Source organism: Lissotriton helveticus, chromosome 3_1 (assembly GCF_964261635.1).
Source record: "Lissotriton helveticus chromosome 3_1, aLisHel1.1, whole genome shotgun sequence".
NCBI lineage: Eukaryota > Metazoa > Chordata > Amphibia > Caudata > Salamandridae > Lissotriton > Lissotriton helveticus.
The window spans coordinates 856,010,492-856,031,244 of NC_136061.1; the positions used below are offsets into that span (position 1 = coordinate 856,010,492).

At 44.3% G+C, this 20,753-nt stretch overlaps 1 protein-coding gene across 5 annotated transcripts in view; it reads left to right on the plus strand.

Annotated features, from left to right (window-relative positions):
• Window positions 1-20,753, plus strand: part of THRAP3 (thyroid hormone receptor associated protein 3) — a 271,690-nt gene that overhangs the window by 74,114 nt on the left and 176,823 nt on the right. For all 5 annotated transcript variants that reach the window (XM_078681195.1, XM_078681194.1, XM_078681196.1 and 2 more), the window contains exon 3: window positions 7,790-7,962. In XM_078681195.1, coding sequence (XP_078537321.1) covers window positions 7,835-7,962 — 128 coding nt within the window. In that variant the 5' untranslated portion in view covers window positions 7,790-7,834. The remainder of the gene's footprint in view (window positions 1-7,789; window positions 7,963-20,753) is intronic.

Here is a 20,753-nt window from a genome sequence, read left to right on the forward strand (position 1 = left end):
TGTGAAAAAAACAAAAACGTTTTTGATCAGTTAATGTGCTTTGAAAAGATCTTAGCCTGGCACAGTTGTGGTTTTCTGAGCTGCTTTAGTCTGCGGCCTTCACTTAGGCTATTTCCCCAAGCTCCCATAAAAGCTGTCTCTCCGACAATGCCTGACCTGTAGGAAGCTGACTGTTTATGGTAAAAAAAAAGTGATTATACCGTGCACAGAGTCCAGAGTCTCCCCCTGAAATGTACAGGACTCAATGCGAATCCACAGTGCTCTATTTGTGGTATTGTGGACGAACAGCCTTAAGCCTAACACAGAGGAGTGTAAGACATTTGTTGTGCATACAATGACCAGTAAACGACGCACAACTCAAAAAAGAGATCCACACCAATTTTATAAAAATAAGCTTTGTTTAAGTTTAGTTTTAAGATCAAGATCTTTGCAAAAATGTGTACGTTTTTCAGGAAATATAATTCTTTCAAAAGTTGACAGTGAATTTTCAAACAGGTCAATGTTAACCTATGCAGGAAAACAACAATGCGGTTTCCCGAGTAGGAACCCAATTTACAGTTACAGTCTTCTGGGTTTAAGTTCAGCAGGGGCATGGTTCAGGTAAGCACAAAGCCTGCACCACCAGAAGCACAGGGGCGGCCGGGTGCAGAGGTCAAATTAGTACATAGGCCCAATGCATTTCCAAGGAGACTGGAGCACTTGAAGCCATGCCGCTTGTAGGTAAGTAAATAGGTTGCAGGGGCCAAATCGTCAGGCCTTAGAGCAAGCACGAGGGGAGGGGCCACAAGCTAGCACCAAAAATACACCAAGTCAGTCAATGATACTTTTATTCGATTTCGTTAAATCTTAAAAGATAGTAAAAACACGTTGTACACAATAATTAAAAGTGAAGATTTGAAAGAGGCAAAGAATAAAAAACACTGTCATTACTCAATCCTCATTAACAATTGAAATAAGAAATATTAAATTTATAATCGGTGCGGTTTAAAAATGCTAGGATATTTCATTGAGGAGAGATAAAAAAATAGTGCATGAACAGGTGAGGTCAGACCAGTCGGTATTGTAAGAGCCACTCAAGTTGATTCTTGTGTGTTGTCTAGTTCTTTGGCTGCCATTTCCCAAAACGTAATAGCTTTGCAGGACAGTTGCACCGATAGGCCTCCCAGGCATTCTATGACAGCTGCTCTGAAAATCCCACGAAGGACAATTTTCTGGGTTTCTAAAAGCGAGGGGCAGATGCATAGAAGGTGTAGTAATGTCTCATCTCCCTGTCCACACAATCTGCATTCTTTCGTCGGCCATGTAAATTTCCATTTCGGGGTCAGGTCCTTATTGGGGAAGTGCCCCAACCGTAGCATCGTCAGATGCTGCTTTTTATGATGTGCGAAGTGTTCTGACAAGTATTGTTGTGGTTTCAGCGTCTGATAAAATTGAATCACTGCCAATGCAGTTTTGTCCATTAACGGAGACATTTGTTTGGTTGCTATGTTCACCACTTTTTTTAACACGGAGTAGGAGGTGATTGTGTACCAGGCCTCTTCGAGGTCTAGGTCTGCAAGTGATTCTTTTAGTACACTTGGAGATTGAATAACCACACAAATTGCAACACAAGTGGGATTATTTATATGATAGTATGTCTGTGTTCATTAAAATACATGGGAATTACTTCACAAAATTAAACGCCGAATTGTGGAGCATCGTAGTGCATGTAGATGCAAAAAGTTGAATACATGCATGACCAGACACTACATTAAAAAGGCGCACTCAGAAAACGATTGGTCATGGGTCATCATTGACAAACCTAAATATGTCAATATGGGACCCCTAGAAAGTTCTTTCGACGGGAACAATGGGTTTTTAGTACCCAGAGCCACATTTCTGGATTAAACTAGGACATTCCATGGGGTTCTCTTTGATAATGGTACCCTTTCTATTGGGAATTATTCCTAATGATGAGATGGTATTTAATAGCGTGGTTACATCATATGAGCTCTAGTTACTTTGTCCCTGACCCTCACATAGAGGAACCGATTGTAGATCAGGGTCAGTAACAGTCCCTTTAAAATTTGATTATGATCTCCTATTTGGGTTGGGTGACTTAGTTGCAATTGCAAATGAGGAACTTATACTATCTCCATAGTGTATTCACGTTTTTGAAAATGTTTTGGTAATAAGCTCTTCTGGTTACCGGTAGATGATAATACAACAGCAATAACCGTAGCGAACATTTCACAATGGGAAGACTACTACTTCCATGAAAATAGGGACCGGAAGACCCTGTGACCATTTCTGGGGCACCATAGGGTCAATTTGCACACATTATGTTTAGGAAATTGTCGTCATAAGAGATTTTAAAACCGGTATTTTCACTTTATAAATTCACGATTATGAGTATCTATTAGTTCAGATACCTTTTTGAAAAATAAAATATTTGTCATTGTAGCGAACATCAGTTTGGGGAGGATACAACTCCCATCAACACTGGGACCAGAAGGTCCTCTAACAATTTCTGGGTCACCAAGGGCTTGCACTGCACGTTATAGCATTTTACGGGTGGGACAAAGAACAGCTCTTCCCCTTCTGCCTTTGACACAGGAGACCGGCAAGAACTCTAGAGGTAAGGAGTGGGGATTAGTACATATTCTAGCCCAATACGCACTATGGCCTTGTACAAAAATGTAACAAAAACAAATGGATTATCCCCAGATGTGTCAAATAGCTGAGAGAAGTTCCTGAACATAATACGGAAGTTGGAGACCAATACGTAATACCATTACACAGAGGAAAGATCTGTTATTCTTACGTAGGACACACTTGTTTTTAAACAAGTACTCGTGTATTTTTGAGTATCATTGAGAGGGACTACACCACTATAGTAAGATTACGAGAGAGAGGTGGTGAGGCTAGTCCATATAGGAACACTGTAGTGAATTTTGGGTTCAAGTTAGATGTTCTATATCAAACATGAGTGGGAAATGGAAGTGAAATGTGGCTGTTGGCAAACTATTAGACTTGGAAGAATAGTCTGAAAATCTCTATGGATTACAAATTTGTATTTTAACTATGCACCATTACATTTTGTAAATCTGATTATAGAGACCTAGTATTAAAGGACCTCTTGAAGGAGGAGGTACACGCAGGGTACCAATTTGGTGAGACAATAATGAATTTTTGTAGCACACAAAGTTGAGCATGTGTTTTGGGACGTGGTGTTGACACTGGTGTTTCTATGTGTGATACACAATTGTGGGAAATGGTCATATAGAGTTTTTACACACACATTAAACATTTTTATGATTGTGTTCTTTCAGCAGACGGTGGACCAGACTGGTTGATACCAACGATTGATGCCATTTATTGAAGTATGGCCTTTTTTTTATAAATTTGTTTTCTCGCCGTTTGAGCATAGTGATAGAACAGGTCCTGAAGAGTGCCACGAACCTGATGGTCAATAGGCAGAAACATGTTAACCATATCTTAAAAGGGTGAACTCCATAACCCGTCTCACTTCGCCTTTTTAGTTCTAACCACTGGGGACGTTATTAAATGTAGCTTTGTCCACCAGGAATTAGTTTTAATTCACTTTTCATTATTATTTTGCACTTTGCCCCTCGCTTCCCATTGCATTGGGGGACTCAAAACACCTCAGACTCCTCTCCTGTTGGAGCGTTGGAGCCCACACTGTGTACCTTGCAGACACTGTGTTCAAGAGGGAACCCAATGATGAAACATGTCCCCTTTGGGCGAGTGAGGGTTCTCGTCTTTACAAGACGAATTGTCCATTCCCCAAATACACCTCCACACACACATTTTCAGTATAACAGTTAGATCATCCGGTTTTCTTTTTGTGAGTTTGGTTATAGTGGAGCAAGTCTGTAGATGGAATTACTCCATAGTTAACCCTCAAAGTGTAAGTAGTACAAAAAATACACGCACAGGGGCGGCAGGGTGCAAATACATCGTTGGGTGCCCTGTGCTTTTCAATGGAAGAACTCTGTTGGACAAATGGCTGCAGGCTTCGAACCGGAGGCTGCTCGGAGGTCACCATCAACAGCAGAAGTAAGTGGAAAGGCCCTTGGTCGTAGGGACACTGTTGGTCAAGCTCCCCAAGTCCCAGGGGCTTCCGGTGCAGGGGTGTCCTTTGACCTCAGGATTTTCTTACGAGGGCCCGTCATGGTAGGAGGTGAGCCTCTGGATTCAGACTGCAGGTGTCGTCGTAGCGTCATGGAGAGGTCAGCCAACTCTAGGCATGAGGTCAGGATCGCTAGGGAACCTGTTCTGGATCAGTGGGCCACATGGCCACGGGACAGAGCCGTTGGGTGCAGATTGGACAGGACTCATAGTTCCAGGGGCACCAGAGTCCTTTGTGTAGATTTCTTGGGGACCAGTCCGCAGTCTTAGGGGAGTTCTGATCTTTATCAAAGGTCCGGTAGACTTCCTTGGGCTCTGGAGGTCGCTGGCTGCAGGACATGCGTTATCATCTTTGAAGCTGGAGACAGGCAGGTAAGGCTGGGACCAAGTAAGTAGGTAGGTGTCTTCAGGCTTTGCTGCACAGCGTCTTCTTCGTCCTTCTTAGGTCGGCAAGAACTAACTTCATGTTCTGAGGGACTGCCCCCCACTCACAAATACTAGATTTAGGGGCGTTACAGGGGAATAGCAGGTAGGGGCCTATCCGTCCCTTACCTGGGGTGACTACACCAACTATTATGCTGCCCTACTGTGGGTGGGGGCATGGTTCTAGCCCTGATTGAAGGAGTCCCCTCCCCCCAAATATTCAAGCAGGTTTAAACTGAAAGGTGTACTTCACCTCGCCCCCTTCAACTTAAGGGTGGAGTTGGCAGAGGTAGGCACACTCGATTGTTCCTAGATTTTCCTGCCCAAAGTGGGGGTGTAAACCGGGGGCTACTAACGGCAGAGGCTGGGGGTCGCATTACGAAGGTGGCACTTCTTTGAAGCCTCCCTCTGGAGCAATGTGCCCATCCTGGGGAAGGAGGTGTGACACCTCCGCCCGGGATGTGCTTTGTTTCTTGTCCCAGAAAGGACAGAGGCTCTTGACCCAGGGTTCCAGAAACATGTCTGGTGGTGGCAGGCTGCCTAAGGCCAGTCTGTGGCCACACCAAGGCTGGTAAGTTTTCAGGGGGCACCTCTGAGAGTAAATGGTTTAATAAAAACACCACTGGCAGTGTGGGTTTATTACGAGGAGTTGTTTGGTTGGAAGCCATCATGGGGCTGGGGAACTCTAGTTGTCGAGTTTCCAGCCAATGTACTCTTATCTGCCCTGGCACTTACAAAATCTAAGAATAGACTTAAACATTGTAGGGGCATATCTGCTCTTTCAGATATGCCCATACCTGTGGTGTAATAACCCTGCATTAGGGCTTAAAGGCCTGCTGGAGGGGTTACTTCTACTTTAGGTAGTGCTTTTTGGCATGGCACACAGGCAGTATGCCATGCCTACTTTCAGTTTTGTCTGCACCAGGGCATGCATGCTGCAGTGGCAGTCTGCATGACCTAGGGGGACTGGTGCTGGGGACCTTATTAGCAGGGACCCAGCTCACTTTCAGTCAAAGTTGCACCAGATACCAGGCAAAAAGTGTGTGTGTGTGGGGCGGGGGGGGGGGAGTGGTGGTACTGCAACAGAACCCCATTTTCTCATAAGTACTTTTTTTTTTAATAAAAACGTCATACCCAATGGTTTTGGATTTAAAATGCAAGACTGGTCATTCAAATTTGAATACAAGTACAGATTAGAATTCACACAGATAATATTTGAACAGTTGGTGTACTCAATGTATTATCAATCATAGTAAACGAGGAGATCTAACCAGGGGTACCTTATCTTTTCCCTTTTTTTGGACTTGTCCATCAAAAGGGGTAAGGAAACAAATTCAGGAGGATTAGTCCTGCTGGACGCCCCTGCTTAAATAACCAATTGAAGTTATGAGGGGTTCTCACCGATAATGTTTTTGTGGCATGGTTCATCATTTGATCCTATCCATACTGTACTATTATTTTACTGTTTCAAGATAAAAAGAATTTCTTCTTATTGAATCTGTCATGTTGGAACTTTAAAACGATACACAATTTACACTATTGCAAGACACTTGCCTCCTGACATGGACTACTTTGCTTAGAAGTAGGAATAAGAAAACATGCCACCACACCTGTTTGTATTATTCTTGCATGAATTTGAATTTGTGTATGTTTTATGTTAGAGTATGTGGGTGGATGCATGAATGAGTCATTAGGCTAGGAGCATGGGTGCAAGGATGAGTGGTAGTGTATGTATGGCGACTTACTGAGTGACTGAAGATGCACTTTCCAATACTTGTTTAAGGGAACAATTATTTTTTTATTAAGGCCCGCATGTCAATAAAGCAGCTTTCTGCCTACAACCAGCGGCAGGCCGCGATAGCAAGTTGTGGAAAATGATACACAGCTCTGAGCCAACAACATAGAGGCATGTAGCGCTCAACGGACTCTGTGAACATTTAAAAAGTGTCTAGGAAAACAGAGCAAAAGAGTCCAGAAAAATAGAAAGAATCCATCTAACCTCCCACCCCCGACTCCTCCTCACCATTACACCCAGCACCTCACATCCAGCAGTTATCTACTTGGTGATGGTCAGGCCCCGTCTCATGCAAAGGTCTAAGTGCCCTCATTGGCATCTCGGGAAGCAATCGCAATATCTGCAGGTTTTTTGGGCAGGTCGCTTACCGGAACTCTACCTATAGGACAATGCTGGTTTTAAATGGATGGACTTGAATGATACGGAAGAATGTTATCCCCTGATATTTACAAGAACCTTCTAAAGGAGTGTGGACATAGAATTAGGATTTTCAGTTATATAGTTTTGCCATTTGGAAGGTAGTATCCATGTGACATAAGCATTTAAATGCGTGACTAAATTCGATGTGCCTGCAGTACGGATGTAGGATTGGAGACCGTTGATGTAACGTCATTGGACGGAAAAGGGGAGTTATCTGTGGGCCCTGCTCTATTGATGTGAATTCCTGCTTCTCGGATTTCCTGGGCAGGTCCTGTTCTCACCCTGCGCGATGTTGTGCTTTTGGGGAATGGGAGAATCTATTTTTCACCTGTTTGTCTCTGCTTCTGGATCTAATACAAAAAAACCACAAATCGAAACGTTTTTCTAATGGTTTAAAGTAAGCAGAATTGGGGGGGGGGGGGGGGGATTAACTGACATGGGTAAGACTGGGCTAAAAAATGCACCCGTGAGCGGTTTCAGAGCCCGACTATCGTGGCACACTTCCTATTCAGTTTCAGACTGCCCCTTTAAGAGAAGGGTGGGAGGCGTAGAGGGGCTGCTGGCCGAGCTAGCATAGACTCCAAAGAGGAACCATATCGAGGTACTTTTAGACGATCAGTTTGAGAGCTAGAATACCACAGCGCTTGGCATATGCTTCGGGGCAGCAGGATCACCCCGGAACCTACCTGCACCTGTGCTTGAATAGTTAACAGGAAGTTTTTCACTTAAACCGCGCAGGGATCACAGCCCCGCTGCCTGTTCGCTTGACGAAAGCTTTGTGAAGTCCTTCTGAAGCCACCTCTCACTTAACTAGTTCATCAACTCGTCTGAGGTTCTGGGTAAAATTCTACTCGCCCGAGTTGAATTTTCTATTTGTGTTACAGGAAACGATGTATGCGAATGGGTTTGTGCTGATTTTAAACGAGCGAGAATTGTTTTTCATGTTGTACCTCACTGCTAACAAGTGCCTGTCCGACAGATACTGAAGGAAACTTGATTGTTTTTCTTTTCTCGCAACAGGTGTGATTGCTGACGCTGGATCTGGGCTAGTCTACATTTGTGAAAATGGCGAGATCCAAGTCTGGTTCTCGTTCGTCACGTTCAAGGACGCCCTCCCGGTCTCGTTCCCGTTCCTTCTCCAAGTCCCGGTCACGCTCCCGTTCCTTGTCTCACCCGAGAAAGCGAAGGCACAGGTAATTCTTCCATTACTAGCGCCTCCGGCATTGCACTGCAGCATCAGTGAGCGGCCGGATTACTGTATTAAAGGTGGACCCCTTTTTTTTTTTTTAATCATCTTGCAGGTTACCCGTTTTAATGTTTTACGTGCTGTATTAAGATGTTTTACTTATGTAGCACGTCGAAACGTGCGTCACTCAAACGTACAGACATTAATCTACCTTTAGTAGGCTTTCTCTTTTATTCTGGAGCCGAGTTTGGAAAAAGAGTATGCTTTCCCTTGGCCTCTTTTTAAGTTTGTACATTTTTCTAGTCGAAGACCCAACATTGTATTGGTGTTATGTCTGAGGTTCATATGGTTGGTTAATGTCTGATACTGCTGTCTGCTGCTGAAAGGGTCTCGCTATAGTCTACTGCACGAGCCACATTAGGATCATACGGAATGAGGGTTAAAACAAATGGTTATGTCCAACTGCTGTTTTTCTCTAATAAAAGAAATCCCATCATTTTGCATAATATATAAAACTCGTGTACTCTTTAGACATTTGAAATGCAAACTTTTTTAAAAGTTTGTATTGATGTATTTATATCTATATGTATCTCTTAATGGATTTAAGTATACCATCGAAACATTCTTTTATCTTTTGTACTTATATTGGAGTTGCTACATAAAAAAAAAAATCATAAAAAAGAAATGCAAACTTTTGCCATATTGAAATTTCTTGGGTTAAAATAGTTTCTGGCAACGTAGTCTTGCACGATAATTGGTGCAACAAGTTTAGCATGCTGCATGAAAGACTTTCACACATGGTTGGTGAAGTGGAGTATTTTGACTTGTAAGTTCAGCAATTTCACGTTTATTTTCTTGGACTACATACAGAAAGTGGCCTTTTGGTGAGGGGAGGTTAAAGGGAGGCGGGTGAAATTAGTATTGGGACATGCTAGTTTTTTAGCTACTTTTCCTTATGCTGCCTCAGCAAGTGTCTGAATTTGTTTGCTCCGTTATGCCGAGAAAAAGGTTTTCTTTTCGTGATCAAGCTTATTTCCGACCAAGACTTTCTTTTTTAGGGGTTGCTTTGCATTTGAGAGTGTTAGTTATAAAAAGTCGCTTAATAACGTATCGTTAAGTCCAGGTCAGTGTGCTACAGTCTTTTTAGGCAGTTGATTCTTGAAGTCAAGCTGGATCGATCTGCACAGTTTTGGGTGTGTGCTACTCTACTGAGAGAACTCTACTGTAGTTGGTAGCAGTTAATATCTGAAGTTTCGATGGGAGACGCAGGAGGGCACGTTTTGTTATATGCAAACTCCTTTGCCACTCTTCCCCATGTCCCATCTGTTTATTTATGGCTTGTAATTGGCATCAATTCTGTACACCTTATTTACGGTTCCTGCAAAATGTGTAGCGCCTGACTATCCTGTGATTAGTTGCACAGCCCAATCTTGATTCACCAGCGGTTTCCGTGACACAGGGCTGACACTTAAAGTAAAGGCTTGTTTGGTGTTTAATTTAATAACTTATTTACAAGTGTGTTGTCCATCACATACACGTGAGGGCACATCATCTTGGGCTTACTCCTAGTATCGAATTAGCGTGTCTGCCTGTACCCAATTGGAAGTAATTGGCATTACACGTACATGTGTTCCAAAATGTCGCTGGCTCCAAGGTAATGAGAGTTCTAAAACTGTATAGAAACTAAATGTCATCTTTGCTCCATCATAGTATTGAAGCATAACATCCCCTTACAAGTTAACGTGTACATTGTGCTGGAATGCCACCCCATAGTTGGTTGTTTTGTAAAGAAGCTAAATGTTACCACTCACTGCTGCATGAGAATAAATGAGAATAGAAAGCAAAAACAATGGTTGGGAAATGTTGGGTGTTGAGGGATGTGAAAAAGTGCCCCTTTAAAATGGAGGTAGTGTGTTAATAGAGACTGTTTTTTTTTCATAATTCAGTTTGTGGTTTGCATCGTGCCTTAGTTCAGAAGTGCATACTCTACCTGTCTTGCTGTCTTTTTGTTTCCCATGCTGCGCTTCGTAGAAGAAAGATGTATGCCACATCTTTAGAAACCACCCGTAGTAGATTGTGACCATTCCAAAAGATCTTTTTAAAAGATTTGACTAAACTAATTTTAAAATCCAGGTTGTGTGCGTTATTGTTTGACATCTTATAGTCCCGATACCGACCATGTTGAAGCCACCCTAAGAGTTCATTTAAACTGTTTTACCTCTAAACATTCTGCTTTCAAATTCAGCCTGTTGGCAGAAAAGTATTCGCTCTAATTGTTAGCACTGAAATGATGACTTAAGGCAGCTGGGTTGGTATTACTGAAGTGCATTTGCCTCCTGCGTCTTACACATGCTGCTGCCCTTACTAGTCTCAATTCCCTGATGCTTGCCAGCTGTCCCGGGCAGTCTTGAGGTCGGGACAGCCCAGAGCTCTGGTTGACTAACCGCGTGTGGCGTACTTGTTGGGAATTCAACCCAGCTTTGCCATAGACTCCACCCACGCTGGTGAGCACGGCATGACTTATTTATACGCCTCACAACAGGCTGGAGTACCCTGTCGCTTCCTCTGGCCAGGAATGAAGGCAGCTACAACTTGTTGTCCAGCCGGACTGTGCACCGCGGTTCCTAGCAGAAATTGAATATCTTCTTGGAGACAAAGCAGACGTCCTTATCCTGCTCCTTCGGGAACCCTCTGTTGTGTATGCAGCTTGCGTGGCCTTCCCATTTCGCGTAGTTGTTGCCCTGTATATCGCTTTTCACTTTATGCTGCGGAGTGCCGAATCGTAGCGAAGAAGTAGTGGTTGTCCTGGTTTTCGGGTACAGTTTACTTTTTGATGAAATGAAATGAGGACTTCAACAGGGAACTTTTACTTCAGGAAATGTAGCCTTCCTACAGTTCACATTGGACAGCGTTAATGTATGCCGAACACACGTTTGCAGCTATTGTAATCAACAAACGCTCGTTTCTACTTGGTAAACTTGAGCACGATAAATAGTCTGAAAACACCCACTGGTACCTTTCTAGCGGTACAAGCTTTTACTATTACAGGGGCTGGTGGTGTAGATAATCACGGCTCCTCCTCCATAGCCACTCCCACCGTTACCAAGCGTGATAACACGTTGTCGCTGTGCTGTTAACCATAAGCGATGGATTTGCACCTGCTTAATGGCATCTTCGGTGTAAGCGCCGCATAAGCCTCCAGAAGAAGAACCGTTACTTATGAGCAGCTGCCTTGTGCTTTTCATCACCAGTTGCGATCCTTGAAAGCAATGGAATGGGATTAGACCAGAAAAAGGGGGCCAAGGCCACTAAAGGAGGGACGAAAAAAACAAGGAAAAGGTGATTATTATTCTCTTTTCATATATAGAGACGTTTTATTTTTTCTCTAAAGAGAAATCTGGTCTACGCCAGCATATTTATGTAGGCGCAATTTATTTGTAAAGGTAATCGGCGGACCTGAAAAGTTTTACTGGCGTTGTTTGCATTTATGCTCAAGTGTTGCTTTATTGACGTATTGGTTATTAGTACGCCCATTCTTTACGTGCTGAACGTAAATGGTGCGCAATGCCCACTGATACTGCCGTTTCTGAGTAGCGTCTTTGCTCCTGTATCTTGTTCAATATTGCCCTCTGCTGGGTTATCTGTGCTTGGCTTAACTACGCTGTTTAGAAGTCATTTCATGCAAAAGCTATATAAAAAAAATTACAGAGCTTTTAGCTTTATTTATGTGAACATATACGATAAATCTCGAATTGAGTATAGGGTTTGTTCACCTCGCACATGCTTGTTGAAGCGTTAACACTTAAATAGTCATATACGTGGGGTGCATCTGGTAAACGCCCTCCTTTGCATTCTCCCTCCCTTCATAGTTAATTGCTTTTCTTTTGTGTGAAAAGCGGTTGTTTCAACCTGCTCTTTGAGGCATTATCCAGTGTGCTGTTTGTTGTTAGTGCCTTCATTTGATTGGTGCCTTGTGCTCTCCAGTCTAAATTGGCTTGGTGCATCGCTCTTGTATACGCACACGTGAGAGATCAGATTTGTTTCGCTTTATAAGAAAGGTTGTGGCCTCCTGTAAAGTGACAATGTGATTAAATGCATTTTTTGGACTATACTATCTTTTTTGTATTTATAGTTGCATTGCTAACCAACAGCTATTGCTATCTGTCAAATGCCCATCTGGCTTTCATCTAATGAAGTATTTATGCTCACATGCCCGAAGTGTTCAGGACAGAACTTTGTAGCTTAATGATTTGGCTGTTAGCTGGAATCTGTAGATGCTGGCTGACATCGGTATTCGGCCACAATTTTGTTCACAGGGACTCTGCGAGGTTTAAATGGACATACATGTATTCGTAAATTTAGCTGTGAAGCTTTAATTAAAAAAAAGGAAATAACTGGTGTCGGTGAAAATGTTAGTTTGCTGGCCAGTCCTCGTACCATTGTATGGAATCTTCCCAGCCATGTTTTTGATATACTAATGTTTATCCTCCCACTGATAGTTTGAGGATGGATAATTATGGGTGTGCTCTTTGAAGTTTGGTAACTGTATTTCTGTAGTAAACGCTCCCAATAGCAGTATTTACCTGCAACTTCATGCTATAGGCAACTTGTTCCTTTACTATTTCTAGTCGAACAGTGTAGCTTTACTACAAAAGCTACTTTACCACAGAGGTTTTTTTTTTTAAGATGTCGGGTGCGGGTGATTCTGAGCAGGAAATTATTTCCACCCCCCCTAAAAATGGTACCCGCAAAATGTTTGCTGTGCTAAGAGCACAGTATTTCCAGCTTACAGGATCAAGCAGAGTTGTAAAAGAAAACAAAATTGTAAAAAATACGTTTTTGAATTCCTGTAGTCTTGCTACAGACTGCTCCCACTGTCGAAAGACCGCATTGTTTTCCATATTCCACAGTCGGTCCTTTCTCAATCAAGATTGGATAGCTTTCGTATTCATCTCTTTCTTCTTTACTCCCTTTCTATGTTTGATACACCATTGCAAGCTTTTTATTTCTGATCATTGTTCAAAACGTAACATTGTAAACAAAGGCGCTTTTAAAAACTATGGGTTGCTGCCTTTCAGTGCCTCTTAGTGGTCACTAGAAAAAATGCAGCAGAAGTGTGGATGATACGACATGGATCTTGGCAGACTGTTTTAAACCGGCTTTTCCACACAGTCGGTTTTGCTAGTATGCAAAGCTAAGCAAAATTATTGGCATTGTCAATGCTTGCCTAACTGGCAGTCTATTCTTAGATCTCGCCTACCAGACAACACGAGCTGTCTGGTTGCGAAAGTCCTATTGTGAACTTAAAGGCGGCTTACAGCCAGCCCATTGCTTACCACTGTTTGGCATTGTCATTTATTTGCTTGCTTCTTGTTCAATGGATTGCCTTCCTCTTCTCATCACTCTCTTGAATCAGACTTTTTCTAATCCTTATGATTTGGCGTACTTGTAGCCTTCACCTGCTCACATTTAGGAAACTACTCTTCATTTTTCATTTAGTACTCTATGATAGTGCATGTCTCTTAGCGCTCTCCCTCCCGTGCGCCCCCTGAAAATATTCGCATCCACCTCCTGCTGTGTGGTGCCCTGTCACATCCCACCCCCAGTTGTCTGTAAAAGCTGAGCAGGGTTATTTTTCTGGGATATGACTGAAAATCAGACTTTAAGAGTTGTTTTTGTTTTATCTCCTGCATTCCATGTATTACATGAAAGCACATACATGCTTTGCTCTTCTCTTGGCCCATGAGTCTGCTCCACAGGCTACCAGATGGCTGAATCGTATGGAAAGTAAAATAGCCCTTTGCAAACATTTCCCTTCCATTCTGACACTTCCTTTCTCATTTTTATTTATTTTCAGATTATCCTGTGTGAAATGTATTTGAAAAGTAAACCATGCCATTTATAATAGTTAAAGATATTGGATTCAATGTACAATTGAGGTGCCATAAAACTTGTTTGCTTTTCAACCAGTATTTTAAAATGTTTGTTTTTTACCACTTTTTTTAAGATCATACTTTACAAAGACTAGCAAAAGCTCTGCACCTTCATTATAAGGCGACGCATGTTGGATTTGGCCAGTGCTTGCTCGAATTTTTCTTTCTTTCAATCTACTTGCAGTTTGATGGAAACTGGTGTGAAACCTGTGGGTGTGCCTAGAAAGCTATATATTCCCCCAAAACAGGCCATTTTTAGGTCTCGCCTAGGCAGCGCAGCGCGTATCCGTTGCTGTAGGAGTGACCTTTTGTAATCGGTCCCCACTTTTCGGACACTCGTGCGCATGGTGGTATCCACCTTGTGGTCTATCATGTTTTCAGGGGTCGCTTTCACCGCCTCTTGGCAGCTGTTGTTCTACTGTCCGAGCACTTTTTATTAAATCTATTTTGTTTGCGTATCAGTATTCCACTAGGTGGCAGCGTTGCACCTAGAATGGATTTACATTTTTCTGAACTGAAAACTGGATTTTGGTCGAGACACCTATGTGTAAAACATTGCTTTACAGTCACGGAACTAGAATGGGAAAACGCACAAGCAAGTTTAATTGTGATCTCAGTTGCGCCCCTGTCAATAGCTTCCATTTACGCTGGCACTCCGAAAAGTCACCATAAGAAGTGATTTTAGAGTGGAGCGGTGGCTCTCGGATGCGCTGCTGCGGCCCGCTCTCTTCAATGAGGGAGGTGCCTTTCCTGATCCCGGCATCGGTACTCTGGCTTCTGCATCTGATTACCAAATGTTTTCACCAGCGGGCCTTTGGGTGACACCTGCTGCCAGGACCCCTTTGGGCAAAATGATGGGCTGGGAGCGGTGAGTCGTGTTGGCCCCCTCCCACCCTATTCGGTACTTAAGACCACCGGATCTCCGCACGGTGCTGATAAACTTCCTAGAGACACGCAGCACCGATACGGACTACCAGGTGACTGCAGCGACCCCAAAATGTTTCTTCTTTACTTGGTCTGCATGCACTCTTCAGCCCTCCGCCCCTGGTGTCACACAGCTACTGATCGTGACCCAAGGACTGCAGCTTGACTTGCATTTGCTGCTGGCGACCGTCCAAATTGATTTTCAGCACTGTTCTTAAAGGGGGGTGAGAGTTGCATAAAGTCTTGAGTAATGCCCAGGGCACTGCAGGAGATAAGTTTCCTTCAGTGACTAGGCAGAGCACAGCAAGCATTTGTCACACATCTTTTCCAGGTTCCTGTGTGTTTTTGTGGCATGCTCTTTCATGCTTGTTTGACCCCCCCCTTAGGGGCTGCTCATGTGGCGTTTATGTGAAATGCAGTAGTAAAAATTGAGGAAGAACTGGACGGTCAGTGGCGTCAAGTCACCGGCTCCTTCAACGATCTTGTTTGTGTGACGGCCCGAATGAGGTCGGCTCTCCAGTGGTGGGCGCAGCCGTCCAACGTGGCTGCCGGGACCTCTTTCCTCCTCACAGCTCCGGAACTCACTCTGATCACGGATGCCTCCTTGGAAGTTTGGGGCGCTCACCTTCAGCGGCTGTCCATCAAGGGCAAATGGACTCAATCTCAACCCTCCTGGCACATCAACAGGTTGGAGTTGATGGCCATCTTTCTGGCTCTCAAATAGTTCAATCTTCTGATCCAGGGGGAATCTGTGCTCATCCAAACAGATAATACCACCAGTATGCACTATGTGAACAAGCAGGGTGGCACCAAGTCTCCTCTCCTGTCTCGGCTGGCACAAACTATCTGGGACTGGGCAATTCGGCACCATGTTACCCTGACGGCAGTTCATCTACCAGGAGTCTCGAACATCCTAGCGGACGCCCTCAGCAGGTCCGCATCCTCGACGCACGAGTGGGAGCTAAATCAGCCGACTCTGGACTTCATCTTTCGGCGTTGGGGTCATCCCAGCATAGATCTCTTTGCGAGCCCAGCGAACCGTAAATGCCCGTCCTTTGCAAGTTGGCTTCCCCATCCAGAATCGTCCGGGAATGCCGTTTTGATGGATTGGTGCGGTCTATTCGCCTACGCCTTTCCGCCAATTCCGCTAGTTCCTCGGGTATTGTGAAAGATGCGGAGACGGCCGTGCCACATTCTCCTGATCGCTCCTAGAAGGCCTCGACAACCGTGGTACTCGGAACTGCTGTTTCTTTCTCAGTGCGAACCCATTCTCCTTCATCCTCGAGCGGACCGCCTCACGATGGACGAGGGCCTGATCTGTCATCCGGACCCCTCCTCTCTCAGATTATCAGCCTGGAACCTTAGCACCTTGAATTTGCCCATTTGAACATCCCGCCAGAATGCATAGACATTCTTGCCAATGCCAGAGCTCCATCTACAATAAAGACTTGTAAACCCAAGTGGAAAAGGTTCTGCCACTGGTGCGTGGCTGCCAACTTTCATCCTGTTCATTCTACACCAGTTCCACTCCTTCCGTTCTTTCTAGAGCTGGCACAGTCAGGGCTCTCCCACTCTACTTTGAAATTTTTCTTGGCGGCGATTTCTCGCTTCCGGCAGGATGGCTCCTCCTCTCTGCTCTTCCAGGATCATTCGTCAGTTCTTCAAAGAACTGTTCAGGAAGTTCCCGCCCGTTAGGCATCCTCCCCCAACCTGGCATCTCAACATTGTTTTGACACAATTAATGAAGGCACCATTTGAAGGCATCCATGGTTCTCTAGACTCAGACAAATGCTGCCTCCTCATTCTCCTTGACCTCTCGGCAGCATTTGACACAGTGGACCACAAACTTCTCATCAAGGCTCCTCAAGAAAGCTGGCCTCGGCGAGGTAGTTCTCAAGTGGTTCTCATCCTTTATACATAACCGCACCCAATTAATAAAAATCAAGAACTTCACCTCCGAAACCCAGCAAGTTAACAAGGGCGTCCCCCAAGGATCGGTGCTCTCTCCACAGCTTTTTAACATCTATATGGAACTGCTCACCAAACTACTCAATAAAACCAACATCTGCTTCCACCTCTACGCGGACAACACGCAGATCTACCTGGAAACCTCCTCTCTCACGGACATCCAAAGACTAAATGATGTCCTGAAAGATGTTCAAGAATGGGTAACGAACAACCATCTGAAACTAAATCCAGACAAGACCGAGACACTCCTCATCTCGAACAAGGATAACCCTCAATTCACCGAATGGCTAAAGGCAATCGATGCGCTCAAAGGGAATCTTACTCTAGCAGACTCTGTTAAATCTCTTGGCGTCACCCTGCACCCAAAACTAAACATGATGAAACACATTAAGAGCTCTGCTAAAAGCGCATTCTTTAACCTCAAACTTCTGAACTAAATCAAACCCTACATTCATAACAAGGATCTCAAACTGGCCACTCAATCCCTGGTACTGTCAAGACTGGACTATGGGAACGCAATTCTAACAGGTATTCCTAAATCACACCTGGCACCAATCAAAAGAACATTACATGCGGCAGTCAGAATGATCACCGGCATCAAAAAATCTGATCACATCTCCCCGGCACTCAAAGAACTCAAATGGCTACCAGTAGAAATGCGAAGTAGCTTCAGGACGACCTGCCTCACCCACAAAGCCCTCCATACCGGCAAACCCGAACACCTGGCAAAAAAACTCAAAAAAGCTGGTCAAGCCAGAAATCTGAGAAGCTCTAACTCCCTCCTGCTCATCATAACTAAAACCAAAAAGAAAAGAACAGCGGACTGCTCTTTCACGGGAAACACCCCTAAATTTTGGAACTCCATCCCCACGCACATCCGAACCATCCCGTCCTTTGTGGAATTTAAAACACAACTCAAGTCCCTGTTCCTCATCCGTTCTCTTGTCTGTGTATAAGATGTAACGGACTGCACCACCAAAACTTTGTGCCCGCATGGAACCCTGATACCAAAGAAGTTCTGCAGTTCATTTATACAGCTCCTACTTTTTCTCGTAGACTGTCATTACCTTTCCTATGTCATACCTTTGGGGATTGCATGCGATTCTGTAAAGTGTATTGAACCCTTGATACCAAAGTAGCTCTGCAGTACACTTATGCAGCTCTCAATGTGACACTCGTATATTGTCAAACCCTTCATATGTCATGCTTTTGCTGCTTTTGTTGATTATATGCTATTCTCTACTGGAAAGCGCTCTGTTACCTCTGGGTCTTGACAGCGCTATAGAAAACTGCATAAATAAAAAAAATAAAAAAATTTGAGCCTATCCACAAGGCGGATTTAAAATTTTTAACTTGGAAGGTGGCCCTTCTCCTTGCTTTAACCTCTTCACGTCGCGTGAGTGATGTCACGCCTTTACCATTAAGCCCCCTTTTCTCTAATTCAAATCGGACTGTGTAGTGCTTCGCACAAACCCGGCTTACATGCCTAAAGTGCCCACGGACTTTCACCTCAATGAACCTGTTTTCTTAAAGACTTTCTTTCCAAACACTTAATCTCCAGAGGAGCAGTGTTTACATTCTCTGGATGTTAAGCGATGTCTTAAATTTTACATCGATAGGACGGCACCCTTTCGCAAAACTGATCAGCTGTTCGTAGCCTTACGGACGCATGTGGAAAGGGCGTTTGTCGCCAAGCCAACTATTGCACGCTGGATTTCTTCAGCAGTTTACTTCTGTCACCAGAAGGCTGGCAAGCCTCTTCAAGCCTCGGTGAGAGCTCATTTACCAGGTCGATGTCATCCTCTACTGCCGTTTGCTGATGTGCCGATTCATCAAATTTGCCGAGCAGCTACGTGGTCCAGCCGGCACTCTTTCACGAGACATTATTGCCTTGAAACGATCAACGAAGCCGGTACGGCAGTGGGACAAGCAGTGCTTTGCAATCTTTTTTAACTAAGTTGAGCCTCTGCTTTCTACCCTCCATCTATATGGTTTGTGTAATGATACGGTTTTTATTATTTGTATCATTCCTCCTGGCTATGCTATGCTATTGGTGCATCTTCATACCTATGCATTGCTGATTTTGCTCTTGCTGCCAGCAAATACTGCTCACTATTCTATTCAATCAGTTAAGGGGGTGGTGATGAACAGAGTGTCTGAATTAAGCAGACCACTCTTACCCAGTCCAAAGATCAGGGCTTAATCCATCACCGTTCTTTAGCTCACTGCCCCATCCCAGCTCAGAACCTGGCTATATGCAAATTAGTCTGTGCCTGGCCCAGTGCATCATGGGAACAGGGCAGACCAAACTACCAAGCCAATTCTTCACCAGAAAGGAGACAAGCTTCCGGGGACCGGTTTCTGGCATTTCAGCCGTCGTCGGCCCGGCTTGCTTGAATCCTGATGGAGCAGTGAGCAAGGGACTCATGTCTGAGTATACCCTGCCACACCTATAGTGGCCAAAAACGATCAGAAAAGGGGGTGGTGATGAACAGAGTGTCTGAATTAAGCAGACCACTCTTACCCAGTCCAAAGATCAGGGCTTGATCCATCACCGTTATTTAGCTCACTGCCCCATCCCAGCTCAGAACCTGGCTATATGCAAATTAGTCTGTCCCTGGCCCAGTGCATCATGGGAACAGGGCAGACCAAACTACCAAGCCAATTCTTCACCAGAAAGGAGACAAGCTTCCGGGGACCGGTTTCTGGCATTTCAGCCGTCGTCGGCCCGGCTTGCTTGAATCACCACCCCTTGTTGTGAAATATTTTGTCCACCCTAAGCGTGGAAGGGTATACTCAGATGTGAGTCCCTTGCTCATTGCACCATCAGGATTCAAGCAAGCCGGGCCGACGACGCCTGAAATGGCAGAAACCGGTCCCCGGAAGCTTGTTTCCTTCCCAGTGTAAGAATTGGCTTGGTAGTTTGGTTTGTCCTGTTCCCATCATGCACTGGGACAGGAACAGACTAATTTGCATATAGCCAGGTTCTGAACTGGGATGGTGCAGTGAGCTAAAAAACAATGTTGGATCTAGCCCTGATCTCTTGACTGGGTGAGAGTATTCTGCTTAATTCAGAAACTCTGTCCATCACCACCCCTTGTTGTTAAACACTATTCTATTCAAGCATGTGAATCTATAAAAGACACCCTAATACTGGAGAAGAACAATTGTTACTTACCTGTAAACAGGTGGTTCTTCAGTATTGGTGTCTTTCATAGATTCACATGTGCCCGCCTCTCCTCAGAGGCTCGCTTCTCCTCCTAGACTCTTTTGTCACTCTTGTGCTACGAAAATCTGAGGGCCTGAGCCTATGAGGAGAAGATTCTGGAGGGGTGCTTGCGCCTGATAGGCTGTAGTTTGGATTAACATAATGACAGTGATATGTTGCAAATGTTTTCTCTCTCCATGTATTCCTATGTGGGAATTATGACTTGGTATTTGCAACTGGTTCTAGTGTGTATTTTTATGTTATGTTTTTACATATTTTATTTGGGTTTTTATTGCTATTTTATTTACCGTGGGGCTCCCACTTCGACGACGGGGAATATTCAAGCATGTGAATCTATGAAAGACACCAATACTGGAGAACCACCTGTTTACAGGTAAGTAACAATTGTTAATTTCAGGCAAAACGGTCAAGGGAGAGTCCAACTAAAAGAGAAATGACCTGGTCTCCAGGGCCAAACACGTGCTACCTTCCACACCGCAAGTTTTTTTGCGTTTATTTTAGGCAACGTCTCTGCTGGGTACTGAGGGTGGCACAAGCTTCCCCTGATGACTTTTCCTCCTATGGATGTGTCTAGTTTGGTCTTTAAGTCGGATGAAAAAACTGGAGGGGCGGGGCGCTCTAAGGGGCGGAGCCTGTGCAATTAAAGGTATGATTTAAACAGGTAAGCTACACATCTGTGTTTAGCACAGTGTGCCGCCCGACTGGTTTTTTTGATGCCTCTTTCTGTTAGTGCATCCAGATCTA